The following is a 23,663-nucleotide window of genomic DNA, read 5'->3' on the forward strand; positions in this document are numbered from 1 at the left end:
TCAACTAGTCTCATAATATAGGTTCAGTAAATAATCTTTCTGAACCATCAATCAAGAACGCTAAGTAGCAATAAATAGTTCAAAATTAGAGCAACTCTATTATTATTGGCAGTCGCGTCGTTCCTGTGTAGTTTTACATCGTTAATTTGCCAATTTGATGGGGCTTGCAAATACTATGATGCTCCTAACTGGGTAACCCAATTATGCCAGTGGAAGTCTCCATGTAATTTTGAACCAATCAGTTTACTTATATAATAGTAGTACCTACTCTTAGTACAAGCTTAACGCTTAATTGGAGGCGAAAGGGGAGTATTAGTCACGATAAGCATGGCTAATATTCTTTTAAAAAATCAGACTGCATGTTTGTCTGTAAGTAGCTGTAATCCGCCTTTAATATCATATTTAAAATTTATGGGGCATGAAAGCAATGACACGCTTAACTAGGCTGCTTGATTTACTATGCTCCCCAGAACAGTTTCCGACGTTTTATGCAATTTCAAACTAATAGGTTGATCTAATTCCGAAACAGACCAGTTAAATTCAATACTTCAATCGATTTTACATTCCTGTTCATAGATTGAGTCAGAAAATTCCCTCAAACGACTCGATACTGGCGAAGTGCATTGTGCTGGCTTAGCACTATGAAAAGCCACCAAGAAGAAGAGTTACAAAATATCTTGTAACAATATTTGTACGATTTCGTTTATTTTCAACTAGGTAGATGATACTTTTGACTTGCACCATTTAGATTTATAAAAATCCCGTGGGAACCCTTTGATTTTCCAGGACAAAAGTAGCCTATGTCCTTCCCCGGGATGCAAGCTATCTCTGCATTATTCCTGAGTGGCAAAGGCTATATTTTATTTACATAAAAATAAAAAAATTAGAGATCCATAAAAAATTGTCATAAGCTACTCGTGCGAAGCCTAGTTTTCAATTATTTTACGCATTTGAAATCCGTAATAAATTGAATATAATCATAAGTAAGTAAGGTACATTGTATAGATCTTTATGACGAGATGGCGCGGACGCGGGCGTCGACGTAAAATCAGGTGTCGTAGGTGTCGTTGTCAATAGATGGCTTTTGATGTCGCCGCCCGCCGCCGGACACCTGACTGATGGCTTTCTAAACAGTTCTGCGACATTACGGCAAAAAGATATAGCTTGGAGAAAATATCAAACTACTAGAAACTGCAGTCGCTTAAACACATTCCACTCTTTATAAAGCAAAGTAGTAGGTACCATACGAGTGCTAACATGCTTGGAGAAAATGTTGAAAGTTTTCTAAATCCATTTGTGTTTAAGTACTTGTCTAATCTATACTTAAGTATATCTTGTAATAAGCCTGTCGATCAGATAAAATCACGGATTAACTGTAAGCGTAATGTCACAAGAATAAAGTTGTTTTACAACTTAGCTCCTGTCATCTTCCTTTGTATACTTGCCACTACTAAATGGATAAATAAACTAAGTAGATGATTTAAAATGGATTAATGCACCATTGCACATCCTTACTCTGCGATCATGGCCAATCTATACTAATATTATAAAGAGGAAACCTTTGTATTTTTGTATGTTTGTATTGAATAGGCTCAAAAACTACTGGACCGATTTAAAAATTTCTTTTACCATTACTTAGAGGGATTCTTCCGAATCCGTATAGGCTATATTTTATCCCGGAACACCCGTGCGAAGCCGGGGCGGGTCGCTAGTGGTCAATAAAAAGCAAGTTTTTGTCAAGCGTCATGTCCCTATAACTCCTTAGTGTTATTTCACGCATAAGGAGATTGACGATTATTAATTATCTCTCTTCGATCGTTGATTATTTTGAATATAGAATCTAATTTTATTTGGTTTTTATAGCAATAACACGCATCGAATGAAAACAAGGGAAAACGTTGATAGATACCGTATATCAATATTGTGGACGAATCGAGGTTCGAACCCACGCCCCTCTGGCAAAGTGCCACTACTAAATGTCGCTAAAACGATCTTACATCAAGATACGATATATGAGAAAATTCAATTTGACGTGAATCAGATAGGTGTCTCTATAGCCTCATTAATTGACAAAATTATACACCATCCAAAGAGGTGAAAATGAAATGAAAATGATTCTAGATCAACGGGAAGTACCAGATAGGTTTTCTTGACAGACACGACAGATGGCCAGATGGATAGACTGACACAAGGTGATCCTATAAGGGTTAATTTTTTCTTTTTGAAGCACGGTACCCGAAAAAACAAAAAAGGTGCAAGACAGTGAAGTGGCAGCTTTGATGTTCAAGGAAGGATGATCATCTTCAGAATGTAGCAACAAAAATTCATTGAGTTTGATTGGTTAGTAATCAAATGACAACCAAACAACGTATGTATGGAAAGCGCTGGGGAGCGTCTCAAGATATTATTGACAGATAGAGAAAACCCAAGTCCAATAAAAAAGCACGGGTAGTGTTCTTAGGTACACCATTTTGCTCGACGTCGCGCACTCAGTAATTTTGAAGTACGTAAATACTAAGTAGTAATAGTAGGTATTCTGAGGTAATGATCATCTCTCTGGATAGACCAAATAGCAAAATGCCTTGAAAAAATAAAACTTTTGCAATTAAATGCATTTTGCAAAGTGTCCTCTGTAAGATTAGGAGTTATATATGGAAACACCTGGAGAACAGCCAACTTTAAGAACGCGAACAGCACTTTTGCATCACCAACTCGAATAAAAAGTGCAAAATTTTACGAACAGAATTACATCAGGGATTAACGATTTAACGCAAAATTGAGTTTACAAAATAAACTGCTAATAAATAAAGGTGCTATATGGACAGGCTAGTCGTGTTTACAATAGTGAATATGTCTTATTCACAGAGGATGTTTGTTATTTTCTTAGTGCATTTCACGGCTCTTTGAAAATATCTGCATAGGTATATGTACAGCTGCATAAATACTCTCACTTACCTACATAATCAGCGGGCGATGTAAAGAGCTATAAGCTCGGAATTTATTTGCATGTTCAAATCAGAAATAATAAGTTCCGAAGAGATGAAAAGTGGCTATGGACGCACAGGACCTTGCGACACCGATGGGGTTAGGATCAAGTTCCTAAAGTGCTGCAGTAGCAACTCAGTGCCAGATAGCGTAGTGTTGGGTAGACCCTCACTAGACGGGCACACGGTATCAAACGATTCGCAGGGAGCTATAATTGTCTGATGGACACTACACAAACAACGAAACAAAACCTTAGTGCCCAAAGACCTGCGTCCAGTAACAATAGGCGGTCATCATATTGTGTGTAGAATTCGTCATAATTATATGAAAAGACTTGTCCTGAGTCCTGTCTGAAAGACTGATCTATCAACGCACAGCCTAAGCCAATGGGATGAAACTTGACATTTTGAGTTTTGACAGTAAATTTGTTTTGTGACATAGGCTCTCAATAAGAAAGGATTTTTGGAAAGTGTACTCTAAATTATTTTGTGGATGAAAGTTTGTACGAAAGTCCGTCATTTTTCAAGTTGTATTTATGAATATTGGTCATTGGTATTTGGACTTTCGGGTAGGTATGTATTTCAGGATTATTGAAAATTCCCCCATCCCATCCCCATCGATTTTCAAAAATTCCACTCGAGTCGTAAACCTACCTTCATATTGCCAAGCCGTTTGGTTCTATCTTGCACGAGGAGTTTCTTTATGACATCCTTCGCAACCGGATCCAGGTGCCTCGGCCAGTCCACTCGACCATTTAGTATTTTTTCATATATTCCAAAAGGATTGTCGTCGTAGAACGGAGGATAGCCAACTAGCATTTCGTAGATCAGCACACCTGAAAACCCAAAAATAAAATTTATCGTTTATGTTTATATATCTTGGCCTCGTACGGATCGATCTTTAGGCATAAGTTTCGAGAAGGGTTTGTTAAACGCATTTACAGAATTCGTTATTAAAGGGTAGGTACCTACAGCTATACTTAGATAGTGATATCATAAAGATTACTTAAACACCTAACAATAGTACAAGAAGTGTATTAATCATTGTTATGTTTTCTATCCTATGCCAAGGAATAAACATCAGAGACAATCAAACGCAAGCTCCTGCGCTATAAATTATCCGGGGGCATTTATAAGTCTGGCACGAGGTAGCGATTTGGATTGAAAAGACGGGGATATAAATCACTTAGAACGTTAAATAATTATAATGTAAACATTACATTAAATGACGCCGCGTCGCCACAGGCCGATGCGACGCTTGCGCAGACGCTTTGACGAAAAACAACGCGGTCTCAACGAAGCTCTCGCAAACAATTATAAAACAGTGGAGTCTACGTTTCAGTTTTTTCCCCATTTATCCGAGAAATACGAGTAGCAAAATATTGTTGATGGTTTCAGCGAAATTGGTGACGTCCGTATAGTTGTTGACATTAATCCAGAGATGACTTTCATTACAGTCACAGAACACCTCATATTATGTTCAATGGGCACAATCTACATCATTAGCATTAGTGTCTACTCAACAACCGAAAAATATTTTGCAAAAATCTTATTAAAATTTTAAAAATTTGAAATTTTTCGCCTTTTAAAAGAATATATAGGTAATAGAATAATAATATTCAGGGTGTTTGGTAATTAGTATATAATGACGACACGTACCCATGCTACTTCTATCCTATAAATACAATGCTGAAGTATAATGACGAAATAAAGTTATAAAAAAATCCATACAAAATTCGGTTAAAAAGATAGTTCGGTAAACTAGGTATAAGTGCTGGTTTACTAAAATCATGATTACGCCCCTTGTCTTGAAAAGATTAGCTATCTGACCCGGTCACTTTGCCAACATATTTTTCAGTTTATATACGTCTACCCCGATTCCAAACTTGCAAACTTTTCCCGCTAAGATCGATATTCGAAATGGTAACTTTTTTTAAATTTCCCATCTGGAGTTACTAATTTTCCCAGTAGGTAGGTAGCTTCTAGTTAAGTAGGAAATAGAATGTATCTATTAAATCTTCTGTTAAAATTAATTGATTACAAGGCAGTCCAAGCAGACAGTGTCTATCGATGAAACTGTCACAAGCAACTGCAGAGTTTGGGCCGGTCTAAAATATCGTTTAATAATAATTGCCTAATTAATAGATCTGAGTAACAAATGGCTGTGTATTAAATAATCAATTGTTACATCAACAAACAATCGATTAGGTATAGAAGTTGGCAAAGAACCAAACTGTCCGTTTTATGAACAAAAAGAAATCTATACTGCTTTCTCTACATTAGGCTAGTCAGATCTCGTCCACATACCCAACCCAACATTGACTTGCGAATTGTTGAAGTTTTTACTTCTGCGTCTATTCATTTAATTGCTGTTGAGTCCACAAAAGAAACCGACAGCTAACCAAGCAAAATGACGCTAAAGATCAAGCAGAACTGTTTAGTTGAGTCACAGAATAGTTCCAGATAGACTTGAAAAGCTAAAGATTACGTAAATGACTGTTACTAACCTAAAGCCCACCAGTCGACCGCTTTATTATGCCCTTTACTTTGAATGATCTCAGGTGCTAAATATTCCGGCGTGCCGCAAAGTGTCCAAGTGCGATCTGTTAGTTTCTTCGCAAATCCAAAATCTGTGATCTTCAAGTGGCCATCCTTCGCGAGCAATAGATTCTCTGGCTTCAGGTCTCGATACACAATGTTTCGAGCGTGAAGGTACTCTAACGCCGAGACTATTTCTGCTGCATAGAAATTTCCTGTGTACAAAAAAAACTAGCATAAAGCACACAACTTTCGCCATCTGACAGCACAATTTAGACTTAACAGTAAACGAGTCGACTGAATTTTAATGAGCGCGACGACCATATATTTTTATTTCCTGCGAACGTTAGTTTTTATTAAATACTTACCTATAATATTATAGAGTGCAGAGCTTCATGTGATTCATGACTTTAAATTAAATTTAAAAATTATAGCTCATTTTTTAAAGAATGCTGTTTTAATGTGACGCTATCATGATATAAAAACCACTGAATTATTATGTAGGCACTAACTACTAACGTACAATTACTCAAAGGTAAAAATATGTGAAACTAACTCGTGTTACGGCTACGTAGTAAGCACATTATAATATGTTGAAATAGGTAATTGAACTCATATTAATTACAGTAATATAGGGTTTATTACATTTTGTACGTATTATTTTTTTGGTAAACAGGAAAACTAATATTGTGTCATACATTACAAGAGACCAAGAGCTTTCTACGTATCGTGCGAGACGTGACGTGCACGGGGCAAAGTATTCTTTACTAAAATACGAGTGGAAAGAATAACAGCCGGGTCTAAACTACGTAATTCTTTGATAAAATCAAACTAAGATTTACAAAAGAAATGAAGTTTATTTTAGTCTTCATAAAGTCAAGGACGAGCGCTGGACGATACGTTGAGCACTATTTTGCGTAGGCAGGTATTACCAGTTGATAGTTGAAAGAAAATGTCCTCTACCTACTATTAAATATTACCTACATCTACAATATACATATTCTATATTTTGCCCCCTACGTACGTACAGACAGTGACGGATTAAGACTACTTGGTGCCCTAAGCAATCCATGCCTGTGGGCCCCCATATCCGTGTGTCAACTAGAATCGGTCTTTAAACCTTTACCGCCTAAAAACAGTAGTTTTTTGTAAAATAAGATGATGAGATGTAACGTACTTTAGAAGTGAAGTAGGTGCGACAACAATAAAAACCAAAGCATAATTTATTTATTTATTGAAATGCGCCTTGCGGCTTTCGGGGGCATTCGAATTGTCGAATGCACAAGCGGGTAGCGAGTGGGCAAGCTGGAGTGGGGTTATGACTCTAGATCGGACTCTATGTCAACTTGAAACGCGCGAATTTTCAAATTAGTCCTAGAAACTCTTTTTGGTGTGGTTTTTGGTGACGTGAGTGAGGTGAGACGTGATGCCCTAAGGTCGGTTTTTTTTTGTGCTTCTTCTGGTGCCCCCTCAGACGTGATGCCCTAGGCAATTGCTTAATTTGATTAAGGGTTAATCCGTCACTGCGTACAGAGGTGGGTATTATTAAAACTACGTTAGCGTGATTAATCCGCCCACGCAATGAAATCACTTTTTTACTATGTGTTTTTATGATAACTTCTGAAGGTGTTTTTGAGTAAGTTTTTGAGCAACTATTATTGAGTTATGAAATGATATGAATCAGAGGTTTGTAGCGTCATAGTTGGATTTGTGCCGTTAATATTATGATGACATCAGGCTTCTAATCCATACTAATATATTATAAATGCGAAAGTGGGTCTGTCTGTCTGTCTGCTACCTTTTCACAGCCCAACAAATTAACCGATTCTGACGAAATTTGGTACAGGGTTAGCTTATATCCCGGATTTTTTATCCCGAAAATCAAAGAGTTCCCAAGGGATTCCCAAAAACCCCTCCGCTTAACTGATTTGTACGAAATTTGGTAACGAGGTAGTTTGCGTCCCTGTTATTGACATAGGCAACTTTTTATCCCGGAAAATCAAACAGTTCGCACGGGATCATCAAAAACCTAAATCCACGCGGACGAAGTCGCGGGCTTCCTCTAGTAGTTCTAATACTTGATTATTATTTATTATGGTCTTGAACGTACGTACATGATACTAAGATCGTTAAAACTCTATACGGAAACCATGTTATCTTTATTATTACATAAATTGATTGCAGTGCAAATTTCATGGTTTAGCTACTAAAGTTTATTCCTGTTAACGCACGATTGTATAAATTCGACAGTATATTATTAAAAAAAATATGAGAAGGAAACTTCACAATAACTAAAATAACTGCGCTAAGCTCAGCAGTTGCCAAATTGTCATGTTCAAACTTCCGAGGAACGATTTGTGTCCGGAATATCTATTGATATTTACGCCATGTTGTCTACAGGAAAATAATAGATTAATGCCCACTTGCAACAAACTGCTTAGTCTGATTTTTAAATTTTACTGTGGTGATTGGCTGAATTTATGGTATTTTCGCTGCAACTATGCTTTTTAGCAATTAGCGAGAGAATGTCAGCCAATCAAAGGGAATTGAGATCGACTCGCTAGTTGTCAAGCTACCGATGTAGGACCCCAAATATTTCTGACAGGATAAATCCTGTTCTTCGGTTTTTATTTTTTACATACCTATATATTATGTAGGAATAGCTTGGATGAATTATTAATTCATCCAAGAGGAAAAGATATAAAACATTGTTGTATTAAGATCCTCTCCAAACAGGAATAGGAAACCAAACAAAAATGTTTTAACATTTATGTTTCATAAACTACAATCATTACGTGCATCTTGTTGAAAATATACCGCAAATAAACAAACAGAATATACTCTTGCAATTAAAACATCCGCAATGGATCGGGGAAACGGAAACAGCTAAGATAAAACTACGAGTAAGCACTTGCATAAACTACTTACGCACAGAGTATGGACTGGTTTAAGTGAGCGAAGCGAAAATTGTATGTCTATGGGTTTAAGTAAGCAAGTAACATCCCTCAAATATAGGGTTACCAGTCGACTTTGAAAATGTCAGGACTTGAGAATTCAATAAAAAGCTAAATCACTATTAAATCATTTAATAACAAGATAATGCCGCGACTTCGACCGCTTACGTTTTTAAAAGTCCCGTGGGAACTTTTTTATTTGCCGGTATAAAAAATAGCATATGTCACGCTCGTGATTCTTTAACTCAGTGTTCAACTTTGAATAATATCTTCCGAACTCATTTGAGATTTTTAATGCATTAAAAGTTTTCTACGAAAAATATTTTAATTAGGTACATAACTCAAAATTCATATGTACCTACTTTCGCTCACGGAGCAATGTATAAATTAGGACTTTTGTTTTTATCAGGTCATATATATTTTTTATTATACCTAGCCTTATACTGGTATTATACCCAGCCTAATACTGAATACTACCAATTTTATTGCGCACAGCATTAGAAATGGAACAAATATCGCAAGCCGAAAACACACTTTTACATACATTTTTTACGACCTCTTTAAAACTAATAAAACTAACACATTCACATTTACGTAATCTACGTAATGAATAAATACATAGAGAATAGAGATCGTTGTAATGAACATTGTTTCGACGATGTTAAACGTCGAATTAAAAGGCTTTTCGAAAATAAATTGTCTGATCTCTGTTATTTTATTTTAAAAACTCTTTGTTACAATGTGCTACTTATTTCTATTTTGGATATAGCAAACACATAAAATTGTATAAATTATTATGAATTGTTTTTAGGAAATACGCCACAGCCAAACCATCTACGACAAATTCAGTTAGGGTAGGTACCTACCTACTCTATATTATTACTAATTTGCCCTTCCAGTAACCTTAGGATTTCTCTTCTAAACAACAAAAGATTACAGTCCTTTATAAAAATAACTTCTCATAAAAAAATACAAAAATAAACGACTGCATAACGCATGCGATTTGAAGATAGGTCTGGATAAAAAAGTTTATTGGGCAAACCACAAAATGGCTCTTAAGTAATTTTACGAACATCACATTTATTTATGTATAAAGTTTTCTCACGTAACCAGATCACTGAACAGTGAACATTTTATAAAATGGGTTATTATAAGCAGCGCAGGAGTGGCGTCGGGGCGTCTGGCCACGCCGCCGCTTCACCGCGCGCTCTTTACTACCGGCCATAATATAATAAATAAACCACTGTATTATTCATCGTAGTCTTCGTCTACCGCTAGACATCCACTACAGTGGACATAGGTCTCTTGTGATTGTAGGGACTTCGACACAGTCACGTCATCTTGTGGTTGGGCCGCTTGTACCTATTCAGCGCCTCCAAATCACTCGTTTGTTGTCGTCTATCTACCTAGTGATGGCAGTCGGCCAATGCTGTGTTTTCTGGAGTACTTTACTTGTATTGGACAATGCAGTGTTGGCAACGCAGCGCCTTTCCAGCATCATGGGACCCCAAAGTATATCGGTCGTCCAAATTATTTACTCTGCCATTGCCACATCAGCTTCGTACTTAGCTCAATAAATACCTAGTTCTACGGGTCTCCATTGATTTGAACACGTAGAGAATATTTTATCGAATACATGACACAAAAACATACAAACAGTCCAATCATAACCTTACAATTTTGTATATTTGTATAGTAGGTATAACCTCGAACTCACTCAGAATTCAGTTACACGCGCGTCATTGACCGCTTATTATTTCTGCTCATGTCCTTTCTCCAGAAATACGCGCTTATTCACAGCTGATTAATAGGTATACGCACTTTTCTATTTGCATCTAGAAATATGAAGTGTCTTAAGTTAGGTACTGGTGATGCCATCCATCATTTTATTTATTTTTATTAAATTTGTCTTTATTTTTATTAAAACAATGTCAAAGCATCTGTTTATTTATCATTTGGTCCACTACGTTCAGACCAGTCAGTCTAAATAATAAAAGAAAACGACCACAAAGAAAATAATTAATTAGTCGTCAGGTGCAATGTTCGCAAAATTTATTGCCTTCAACTTGTCTTCTTCAATTTTTGCTAACGCAAAAATAAATTTTCAGTCTAACCCCAATCACTATAAGTGGCGTTTGTTACAAAATTCGACGCGCTACGAGTTAAAGCCTGAAGCAGAAAAAACTAGGGACGGTAGGTAACGTGTCCAATGCGGCTCCTAGATTCAGTTTATTACAGTTACCGTGGAACTTGTGAATAAAAGCAAAATCAGTTGTACAAGTCAGAGTTTGTTAACTTTGGACTAAGATCATTGAAATAGGCATTAATATTATAAAAGGACGCTGGGTGACGCATGCCATACAAAAAATATTTTCAAAAAACCGACTTCCAAAGCCACTACGCTATTGAAGTCGGTTTATGTTTTTTTTTTTTCATTTTAAGCTTTTTGTTCTTCTACTGAGAAAACTTCTCTACTTCTACTACTTCTACTACTTCTACTTGAGGAAAGTGTAGGAAAGTACTGTCTTTTAGCCGGAATTGGGACTTGCAATTCGATAGTGAAGTCTATGATCTGCATTTACAATACAATATTATTTCACTATGAACAGTTCCTAAATCTCTATGGTTTAGGAGTGCTGTACTTACTTTGGTTCATCAGAGTTGAGGAGTAGGGAGCTGGAGTTTAATCATAAAGCCGTTGCTTGGGTACTTAAAATATCGATTCACCATGAAAATTTTCCGAACCCCCACAGCTTAGGAGTTCAGTAGGTACCTTGAAGCATGAGGATTAAGGAGTTGGGACCCACAATTCAATGATATAGTCGCTACCGGTCACGCGTTGTGTTTGTTTCAAGCCCTAACAAATAAAAATTGGCACGAAATGGATAGAGTAACGTCATCGAATCAATCACTGCACCAGAACTGAACTGTGGAAATATACATCCACCTTGAAACAACCCAATTAACGAGTTAAGTTTTTCATGCATTCTTATCGCAGGCGGTTTGAATAACATTGTTTGGTTAGTTCTGCACGTGGTTCGCTGCAATATTTGAATAATTGCACGAACTTTAAGATGATTAAACTTTTTGATTAACAGGGCTCTTAAATTAGAGGGGTTCAAAGATTTGTATGAAAATTTTTAAGACCGCGTAACTTTGAAACCGAATATTTTAACAGAAATCTGGAAAACCACAGACATAGATATTAGTTTCTAGAATATGTCTGCAAAATTTCATGGATTTTGGTTGCTTAATATTCAAATGAAATTGGAACTACGATTGTATGAAACGAGTGACGGAGAGAGCCCTCTTAACTACAATTTGTTAAACTACTCACAAATCATTTATTACGTGCCACTGCGCAAAAGCATGATAAAAGAGCGCGACGTCATGGAATTAATCATTAGGTACACCTCAGAACTCTTTATTCTGATTTCTGTAGTTGATCTTATCTAACTTTCAGATTCGTGTATTTGTTTGGAATGTGCAATGCTATTTTATTTGAATAATTTGTTTGGTCGGATCTGCATTATCTAAACTATTAATTCTTAAATAACTTTGATCTTGATAGTAACAGCATGCTCCACTCTTCACATAAATCAACTGAAAAATTAGTAAGTAGGTACTTGATTTATAAATTTTCTAAAAATGCAGCGTTGCTGTGCTAATTTTCGCTCATAAAATATTCTGTTCTTTAAAAATGCAAAATTTTTATAATATGTATTGAAAAGTTTACTTATAACGAAGAAAGAACGTCACTTAATTTAATACTATAACTAGTGTATAGTACTACCATTTTCTTGCGCTTCACAACAATCAATGCAATGATGAGGTAGAAGGTTGACGCACGATTGCCTAGAAGATGCCTTTTCACTCTCGTTACAATCGGTCACCGAAAAGCACACTCGTTGTATTCAAAACAACCTATATGTAAATGTTCTTTATACTGAATACCTAAAGATAATTATAGTCTGGTAAAGCGCTACGAAAGCCACACAGTCACACTAGTAACTCTGCTCAGTAAAAACTAAAAAGGATCAAGTATAATTTTTTTAAGTTTATAGACTCGCTTGGCTGCTATCACACCTGCTGGCAAGTGATGATGCAGCCTAAGAAGGAGCGTGCTTGCCTAGAAGAAGCCTTTTCACTCTTGACTTAAAGATAAAGATCCCTACCCACATTAAAAGTATTATAAACTTACCAATACTATTGCTGAAACGGCCAGCATTTCTCAAATAAGAGAAAAGTTCACCCCCACACACGTAGTCAAATAACATGTAGATACACGAGTCGTCATGGGTCCACCATCGCCTGAAACAATGTTTTTTTTATGAAAGTCATTAAAAAAATTCATGTAGGCCAATTTAAGACGCTTATGATTATAGTTAAAGACTATACCATCATTTTGCAAAGCAGGTTCTACTGCTACTAAACTCATTCCACTAACACTAAATTATCTGAGTATCTTTAAATTATAAAAGTACACCTTCGGCGGCAGTGACATGTCTTGATAATGGCAGACACATTTTCGCATTTTTAAATATTTTGGGACATAACAAAGGGTAAAAGTTTTCGAATTATTTATTTCCTGATGGTATTTACCACCCCACCCTTAACCCAGTGGGTGTGGGGAAATACGGATTCCCCTTACACCCACTGGTGGGTGAAGCCGGTGGGTGCACGGGTAGCTCCTCCAAATTAGTAGACAGGCGAAATGTCTACACGTGGTCTACGTCTACACCATGTGTCTGTTACAATAAGTTGAAGATGTTTAATATTTGCGAGCTATTCATAGCTGAAACAGGTGGTGAATATTTATTTATTATAATAATAGAAGACCAATGTAGGTTAATTTTATAACATCTACATTGCGTGGAACATTTTAAAGTGACGTAGCGTAGTCTGATTGCGAAAGTAAACGTCACGTTTATTGTCCTGTAACTCCTTTTCTATTTAGCACCACCAGCCGGTCTATTGTGGAGAAGTTGCATTAACCATTGTTATAATTTCAATTGTTGAGATTGGCTGAAATGATGGTTTTTTGCTGCAACAATGCCAATAGCGATTATCACATCGTACAGTCAAAGCCTGTAAGTCGTTTAGCACCTTAATGATCATATTTGTGTGGTACAGTTATGCACACGCGTCAGATGTGTGTAGCGCGTTTATAAAAAAAGGTCATAAGTGCGACACTTATAGGCTAGATCGTAGTAGGAATAAAGCTACCATTATTTAATGGAGCTTTATGGTAAGGAAAAAAAATAAGTGCGACAGGTTTTTGGTGTAATAGTTTCGCGAATTGCTACTCGAATTCTGAGGCCGACCGTACCTAGCTTCTCATTATTTCAAACGCTTTTTAGTGGATTTCCAATGTTGGTTTTGTTTTAGATATTGGGTAAAAACAATTTCGAAAAATCGAGTCATCTATCATCCCTATTATAATATTATGTAAATCCAACAGCCATATTTTCGTTTCTAGAATTAGCAAGTAGTTGCTTACCATCAAATGGCATGGAGCATTCTAACATGCGAACCTAACAAACTGATAAGATCGCAGTCAAGCAAACATCTAACAACTAAATATACAAACAAAACAAAAAGTTTGAAACAAAAATATAATCTTATCAACATCTGAGGAAACCGGAGTGAAACCTACGGTGTCGGAGTGAAACGTGCGTTAAGTGTGTTGTGGTGGTTTTATGTGGTATGTCTTGGTGGTAGCGCATGCTTGCTTAGTTGCTTATTTAAGTAATAACTTCTTTTACGCGCGATTTTATTATATTTACAATGGCTTATTTTGGGATGGTTAAAAATTCACGGTCGCGTCTTCGACTTGCTAGTGTTCAGAGTGTCGATGCTAGGTAAAAACTAAACTAATGTCAATAGCTTTAATCTATAAATTATGAAATTCAATTTTTTATTAAGTACTAGTATTTATTTGAAAATCCGAAAAAACACTGTTGTATAATAGTTTCAAGTTTTCACTTATGTCGGCAGTCCCTACTGACTGCCATTATTTTTTCTGGCATGTGGAAGTGGGAGAGCGGGTGGTGCATATGGCGCATACTGCATGTTATATACAATATACATAATATATACTATAGTATAATGCTTAATAGTATAGGTATAAGTACCTTCCAGTTGTTCATCCAATCAATCCATACAGATTTATGTGGTTTACTGAACAGCAAAATAAGCTTATAGGTACTTTGTGAAATAAAAATTTGTAACTTACAAATTCACTACGAATGGATGATTGATTTCCGCTAATATGCTCTTCTCATTCATAACGTGGTCAACTTGCTTTAAGCGGATAACGTCGGCCATAGATAATATTTTCATTGCCAGGTATTCGTCGGCGGCTTTGTCTCGACAGAGACACACGCGCCCGAATGTACCGGTCCCTGTAACAAGACAAACAAGAGTTATTTGTGATAGAATGAAAATGTTACAGTAAAACTTAAAGCTAGCCTTATCTAATTACCATACAAATCAAGCTCGCGTGGAATGGTGCCAAGAATATTGGCTGCATTTCCACGCTGGACAGCCAGGCTGATCCTATGCGCGAAAAATGAGCCAGCCCTTCTGTCACCAGATGAGTAATGTCACTATTATGTATTGTAATCTATAAATGGCTTATGGCTGTAAACTACATTGATAAAAATCTTGCCAAACTTTAAAAAAATCATATTTTGCGAACGTTGCATCACGACATGAAACATTGTCCTCCATTAACACATACCTTTCTCAAGACCATCTGGAATTTATTTTTCTACTAGAGGATACCCGCGACTTCGCCCACGTGGATTTCAGTTTTTTAAATCCCGTAGGAACTCCCCGATATAAAAAGTAGCCTATGTCCTTCCCCGGGAAGTATCCCAAGTCTGTACCTTTCATTAAAATCGGTTTAACGGTTGGGCTGTGAAATCGTAGCAGAAAGACAGACAGACACACTTTCGCATTTATAATATTAGTATCGATTTCAACCTAATATTTTCAACTCTATCAGCATTGAGTCATTCTTGATGATGATGCGATGCTTAACATGAAGCAAACTTTTATATTTATAGTTCGCTGGAGAAGAATATGGTACATTATATAGATAATGGTTACGAGAATTAACTATTTTTTTCATGACTCAGTAATGGATTCCCCGTTTTACTTTAAAAACAAGTCAATTAATTACAACGTCTTGTGGATTACAACAACATCGTTGTACCGAACAAAATAAGTAAAGGTTTGGAAAGGTACGTCGCGGAACGTCCGCGAACTATACCTACTTATAGTAATTTAATGGACTGCGCAGAGCACTTGCGAATATAAGATTACTGTTACAAAACCAACTATTTAAATGCTCATCAGACTGCTGCGCGTAAGACAAACAGTGCGCCTTTGTGCCTATGCACATCAACGCGCTCTTCAAGTACCTTCATCATCATAAGTGTTTTAAACATGAGATTTTACATCACACCAACATTATTATTTGAGCGGAGAAACACTTCAGTAATAAAGTAAAATGGGCCTTTTAACTGCTTCGTTTTGAAGCTCAAGTTCATTCATACATCTTCAAGTAAAAACCTTAAACCTGAAATTAAAATCTGTGGTGCTGATTTTGTTACTGTAAAAAAAGGACCTTTTGGTCAGTTTTATGACGTTATTGTGTTTCGACGCTCAAATTCCATCAATGTTCGTTTGCTGTTGAATACGTTGAGTCAGAGACATCTCGACTTTTTAATTCCATAGGTCAAGCGAAAACCTGTATTTATTATTAGCAATGGTATAGGTATGGTAACTTACGCAATAGCTTATAGGCACATGTTATTGGTACTTAAGGTCTCTATCATAAACTTTTGTTGACAAAGTTTTTAGCGCGTGAGGCAACGACGCTTTCTAAATTTTCTCTTGTTGACAAGTCATGGTTCAAGTTAATACAAGCCCGTAGAAAAATGACATAGGTGCCGCGATAAAATAATGATGATCAGTACCTACCAGCTGTTATAACTGAAACATCAATTTTTCTACTTATTTTACTTTCCGTACGTTTGTAGAGGCTACTCGCTGAACTCTAGCTAACCCGCCCCACTTCGTTCAGGTGGAATTTTTGAAAATCCTTTATTAGTGAGATGCTATGTAGGTACCTAATTGAGAAAGCCTACATGCAAAATCTGTAATTTGTAGATCTGTAACTAGTTAAGTTTATATTTCTAACAGTTTAATTTCTCCTTTTGTGTAATATAGTCGATTTATACGTAGATATATAAGCAAGAATTCATAATATTGATTAAGTAGTAGCATCAGGTGCTTCATTCTATTTACATTGTAAAACAGGATTGCCATAATCAAACAAATATACGCCTACAGTCATATGAACTGAACAATAGGTCTGCGTCCCATGCACTTACTACCAACGCACGAAGATCCTTCAACCTAGAATCCTATTAGTTTTTACACAGAGCAATTACCTCGTGACCTTCGGATTTGTCAAAAATGAGCCAATATAGTTAGGCACTAAGTTTGTTAACCCGACACAAAGTTACAATATCAGATACTCATACATATATGATGTGGATAATATTATGCATACCTAACTGATATATTCAATATTACTCTATACTACATACTATACTATACCTACTATACATATCTACTCCTAATACTTAAGATCATTTTTGTTAAATACAATTATTTTATAGCCTTTTTACTGCACAAATATTTTTAGCGGTTCCAACTTATCTTTCTTCATACAATAATATATGCAGAACTTAAACAGTCACAGCATGTTTAAATCTAGAATCATGCAACTGTCCGCTGAAAGTTTAATCTAGTTATAGTATCGTAAAAGCTAAAACTGAAGTTCAGTAGCCTGCAATATTCGCTATTTATCAAATAGTTTATGATTAAAGACATAAAGTTGGATGACCCAAAAGCCATTATTAACTAGGAATAATTTTGCGTAACTCTTGTTAATTTCGGGAGCGCCCGTGACGTCTAGCGTTTCGTTAGTTTCTACATCCCACTTTATTTCGGACACGTCTTGCGCAAGACAGGCGTGAAGAGTGTAGGTGCAAGTTTGCATATGATGCTGACACGATTCCCAGCTCTTTTGAAGGATGATGGGCATTACTAAATGAATTAATTGATTGATGGTGAAGCCTTGTCGATTACGTATTTCAAACGATGCTTCAACTAAGCAATGATGACGCAAATCGGTAAGTGATGATGCTGAATATATTTTTAGTGTATTGGAGAGTACGTTAAGCAGACATTATCTGTACGGTGAAACAGGGTTTAGCTACTTATTCAACCCTATAAGTACAATATTCTCATTCTGACCTTCAACACTTCTCATTCTGAGAGAAGAGTCGTGCTCAGTAATCGGCCGGCGCGCGCGGCGATTGTTTGAGATGATGGTTTACACAAGTAAGTATCTGGTGTTTTATTCTGTAATTATATTAATATAAAACAGAACAAAAATAATTGAGCCCAGCATACCGTGAGCCCTTAGATCTAGATATTTTTTATTATGTTAATTTATTTATTAGTATAGATAATGGTAATATACCAAATACCTACTTACAAAAAATACAAGATAATACTTTAGACTAAATAACTCACGTAGATGAAACATTTTCTGTCCCATTTAATATTTCTGTATTCCAGTAGCAGCCATGAGTCATACTTTAGAGTCGAAGATGTGTGCAAAAGTGATTTTTGGATAAATTAAATTAGCTCAGATAAAGATTATAAGAAAAAACTGGTATCTATCAGTTTTAGGATGTCTTTACACATGGATAATTTTGGAACAATAACACTCTTAATTAAAACACGACAATTACTAAATTAGGTCAGGTCTACTTTAGTTTCCTATTATAATCATACTCATCGCCAACTCCCTATATTGCACGGCGCTCCCTTAAGATGAGAAGGGTTTGGTTGGCCATGGCCCACGCGAGTCAAGTGCGGATTGGCAGACTTCACACGCCTTTGAGAACATTATGGAGAAATCACGAGCATGCAGGTTTCCTCGAGATGTTTTCTTTCACCGGAAATCCAGTGAAAATTAATTGCATAAAACGCACATATCTCCGAAAATTAGAAGTACCCGGGATCGAATCCCGACCTGCCGAATAGGAGGCGAACATCTTAACCACTCGACTATCACGGCTAGCAACAATGCCTTCTAGAAACCAATTAAATTGTAGTCTTGGAATATCCAAACCAATAAAAATATGGGCATAACTGCTCCATTAATTTGACGCCCACAGTAGAAAGTTTTATGAATAATAATTAAGTTAAGAGATTTTATAGCGATGTTAAAATTAAGCAACCCTGGGTAACTGACCACCATTTTTGAAGCATCGAGTGTGCTTCAAAAAATGGGTCTTTTTAAAAATAAATTGTATGAATTTTGCCTTTCTAGAGTTTTATAAACTTTTTAGGATTAGCATGTCAAAAACCTGACCTCAGATTCGTTATATGTACATACTTACTAAATTAATTTAAGGTGACTGTAGAGTAACTCAATAAATAAATTAAAGCGACCATCCATTATGCAATTAACAATAGTGCTATGCAATCAACTTCAATCAAATATTATATCACCGTCTTCGCGACTTGTTATACGGGAACCTTGCAATCGGAAGTCAGTGAATGGTAGAACGGAAAGTCACTTGTCGACAGCATTCCGTCTCAGTCTGTTGTTATTATGATGAGAAGGACGAAAGAATTTTAAACGAGGACTGAGACGGAGATGCGGCCAGTTCGACTACTTTCACTGTGCGCGGGTTATAACGGGTTTAACGGCGTCTATTACGTCATTAAAGTGCTTTTGTTATCTATCTCAATATTTACTCATATAACACAATCTTCACTGCGACTTAACCCAACCCGTTCGAAGCCTTCACCGGTTTTAGCCAATTCCAGACATTCTAGGGGCGGATCAACAAATTCCTGAAAAACCGGCAACGCATTGGTGGTTCGTTTGTTGCTGTAAATTTTCATGGGCGGTGGTAATCACTTAATATTAGGTGTACTACCTAACCAACATTGCACAAGTTCGCATTCACAAGGCGCCTTCTAGACAAATGTATCCCATCTCAGGCCACATCTTCACTTGTTTTCAGGTGTGATCGTGGTCAAGCGTGCCTACAGTGAACAAAAAAGTGTTTGGGTGCATCAGATGACCCCCGGTCCGTTTACTCGCTATTTATGTTTAAAATCAACAATACAAAAGCATTGGACAAAGATAAACTATAGATGGGGATAAAATTGTCACAATAAGAGTACGTATAACATAGGAACAATGAAAATATCTAAGTTTTTTTTTTTCGAAAATGACTGCTGTGTATTTTATTAGGCAGACACAAGATTAAGATCGAGAGAGTAATGAAGGCAAAAACCAGACAAACCAAAACAAACAAAAACAAGCTGACGACTTCATTCGATTGTTTTTGAAATCAAAACAGATTACTGGCTTATGAAAAATTGTAAGCCCACGCATGTCTAAAAAATACTATAAGTAAGGTGTACCCCTACTCATATTTTCAAACAATACTGACTATATCTAACATTTCAAAAGTGCTGTTGCAAGCAAATCTCATTATATTAACGCTCATCTCCATCTCTATCTCTTCTAATTCACCTCCATCTCTATCTCTTCTAATTTAAAAATAGGGTTCCGTACTCGAAGGGTGTAACGGGAGCCTATTCCTATAAGATTCCGCTCCGTCTGTCTGTGAGCGGGCTATATCTCATGAACCGTAGAGGTAGAGTCATAGGTAGAGTCGAAATTTTCACAGAATGTGTATTTTTATTGCCGCTAGAACTTCAAATAATAATATTAAAATAGCCAAGAAAATTAAAGGTGTTGTTACGTTGGTACGGAGTCCATCGTGTGCGAGTCCAACTCGCACTTGAGTGTTTTTTTCATAATTTAGAACATTTCATTAGGCAGGTTCATGAGATATAATCACAGTTACATTTAGTCTACGGAATAGGTAAGCCCACCCATGCGAAGTCGGTGTGAGTCAGATAGCTCTTTATACTCTTTATAACTATGTAAACAGCTGTTGTGAAACAGATTTATATTTGTTATATCTAAACTGCTGCCCTACATTTTAAACCAAGGATATAAGAACATGTAAAATCAATCACGCTATTTTTAACCCTTTCTGATATAAAAAATATTACTATGACTAAACACCTATTTATATAGTCGTTAAAAAAGTCCAGCCTTCAAACGCAAGCGCATTCAGTCGGCCAGACACTCATCCTCTGAATAACGGAATTAACTTGTCTCGTTCTTTTATCAACATTGAAAAGTATATCCGTTCTACTATGGTTCTACTCGTTTCTTAGTTCTAAGTCGGAGTCTTTGTCGTTTTAAAACTGTCCCAATGTATCTAACTTAAATAGCTAGTCTTTGCTCTTTGTAAAACCTACCTGCTGACTCACAAACGGGCAGGTCTCATCATCTACCCATCGCCGACTATTGAGCATGGATCTTTTTTCGGAAGGGTTTGACCATAGTCCCCACTCACTAAGTAGTCTTCACGGATGGGCAGACTTCACACACCTTTGAGAACATTATGGAGAATCTCAGACATGCAGATTTGCTCACGATGTTTCCTTCACCGTTAAAGCACGTGATTAAGAACTTAAAACGCACATAGCTCCGAAAAGTTAGAGATGCGTCGATGGTCGAACGCCTGACCCCGAATCAGGCGCCGCTACCACCGCTGCTGGCAAGTCTAGTTTATTAAAATGTTCAATCAATGTTTTGCAATTGCTCTTCTTTATAAAATTAGATCGTACTAATAGAACGACTGACTGAAAAACCTTCATATTTATATTAGTCACCTTAGCTTAGCGCCATTATAAAGTCACGTACCTTTTTGTTACAACTGGAGATTGTTTAATTTACTGTACACAATGATTGCTGATTATTGAAAATGATTGTACTAATTTCAATCGATTTTATGAATAAGTAGGTCATTGAATTTTGTGAATACAACTAAAATTTATATTATGTCCTTTTTATTATCATATTCATTGTCCACTGATTTATCTACTTTATTAACTACACTTCCAAATGTATGATTAAAGTGTGAAGGTGCCTAACGTGTTATAAATCTTAAATCACTATTTATCTTATTCTGCTTGAATTGTTGAGATGGAAGATAATCTCTAAAGGGACTTTACCTTTTTAACATACTACTTCCTTAAACAAATCCTCTTTTAAAGATATATTTTAAGGAAATGCTTACACGTCTGAGGGCTATGAAAACATGTTTACTTTTTTATCGTTTGGTGGAAAAGTCGACAATCAGTTACTATTCGCACTGTGCATCGTTCACATAAATAAGTACGCTAAGTCGACTCCGGCTACGATAATATTCATTTACTGACGGTTTACAAAATAGTTTGATTATTTATTATTGTTATACCTAACTTCTTCATATTCAAATCGTTTTATTTATAGGCACATTATATTAGTATCAACGAAAGAATATTGGCGTGTTAACAGAATTATATTTAATTAGGTAGGGAGTACGGATATTTTTACGAACGACGTAAACCCCGATATCACACATTAAAGTCGCATGAAGATGAGAGACAGGATGTGCTGTAACGTGTTTAGTGGCAAATAAAGTACGTTTTGGTACAAACCTTGTTCCAGATTCAGACAGGAACTGCTATCTAATATGCGTACTGCAGGAGAAGGGTCAGAGTACCTACATAAGTGTAATTAATAATTATCTTGGCTTACATCGTGAAACTATACCACCGCTGAAAAGTATGTTTAACGTAGATGGTAAAACAACCTCTTTTTGCAGCTATTACAACAATTGATGTCGGAGCAACACTGTGATTACAACGATCTTCCGTCTCTCAACTAGCTTCGTTAGTACGCAAAAGGTGATAAATACAACAAAATATATTACATTATTTTGACATTTTGCATTGAACCCATTAATTAGTACCCAAAAATAATAATTATTCCATATTAATTTTATTATTCTATCCCAGATAACTTTTGGATTATTCTAAGGTTGACTGGAATTTTATTTATTTATTTATTTTATTTTATTGTATTTACATAATTCTTACAACTATTTACATTGTATTCTTAGCGCCCTGAAGTCTTAGCGACTTGTCTGGGCGCTGCACATTGCTCTAAACATTAATTCTATGAAATACGGGTGAGACTACACAGTACACTCAATAAAGAAGAAAAGAAAGCTTTTATGGGGATAAATCCGCCTTTATACATATGATCCCTTTTAATTTTTTTATTAGCGTAAAATGAATCAACTCGGCCTTCGCTACTACTTTCCGTTTTTATTTTATTTTTCCGCTATTTACGAATCTCTTATATTGTGTTTCTATGTTATGTATGTGGTTCTATGTTATGAGTTTATATGTTGATATTCATTTCATTCAGTTAATAGAAGCCGGCCTTTCCAGAAGTAGCGTGCTTTCAGACGAACGGCACCGCAGCGATGACAGAGCCAATTGCAAGGCGATGAATGACGTGCGAAGTGCAGCCATCACTGATTTCGAGGGCTGAACTGACATTGCCTTATTTTGTTTGCCATTCGTTTGAGAATTGTATTCCAGTAGTTGAAAGCTATGGACCGACTAAATATATATAACTGAAGGCAGTCGCTTGCAGCAGACTGTTGCCAGCAGGTCGAAGTTGCTAAACCTCGGAATGGTAACTTTGTGCATCTAAGTTAAGTTATGACAACGTATAAGAGCGATACCTCCAAGAAGAAGAAAGAGATTGGAGAAGGTTTGCGATGCCAAACGTTGGCTGCTAGTTGGTGCGTGTAATTAATTAGTAATTTAAATTTTTAAAAAATTAGAATCACACGTTTTTAAAATTTTTGTCTGTCTGTCTGTCTGTCTGTCTGTTTGAAAAGGCTAATCTTCGGAACGGCTGAACCGATTTTGACGGGATTTTCACAGACAAGTAGAGGATTGACCAGGGTGTAACATAGGCTACTTTTTTAACCGACTTTCAAAAAGGGAGTTGTGTTTTTCTGCCTATGACCAAAAAAAATTACGCAAATCGGTTCAGAAATCTCCGAGATTTCTGAACCGATTTGCGTATTTTTTTTTTATCGATAGAGGAACTTTGCGACATAGTTTCATAAAAAAATTGGATTCCAACTCCTCAATCCTG

At 36.2% G+C, this 23,663-nt stretch overlaps 1 protein-coding gene across 1 annotated transcript in view; it reads right to left on the reverse strand.

Moving 5' to 3' along the window:
- Positions 1-23,663, reverse strand: part of LOC123869057 (cAMP-dependent protein kinase catalytic subunit 3) — a 46,650-nt gene that overhangs the window by 1,901 nt on the left and 21,086 nt on the right. Inside the window, exons 2-5 of the mRNA XM_045911796.1 lie at positions 14,712-14,880; positions 12,678-12,787; positions 5,492-5,737; positions 3,639-3,820 (exon numbers count right to left, since the gene is read on the reverse strand). Coding sequence (XP_045767752.1) covers positions 3,639-3,820; positions 5,492-5,737; positions 12,678-12,787; positions 14,712-14,880 — 707 coding nt within the window. The remainder of the gene's footprint in view (positions 1-3,638; positions 3,821-5,491; positions 5,738-12,677; positions 12,788-14,711; positions 14,881-23,663) is intronic.

This window comes from Maniola jurtina, chromosome 1, assembly GCF_905333055.1.
Source record: "Maniola jurtina chromosome 1, ilManJurt1.1, whole genome shotgun sequence".
Lineage (NCBI taxonomy): Eukaryota > Metazoa > Arthropoda > Insecta > Lepidoptera > Nymphalidae > Maniola > Maniola jurtina.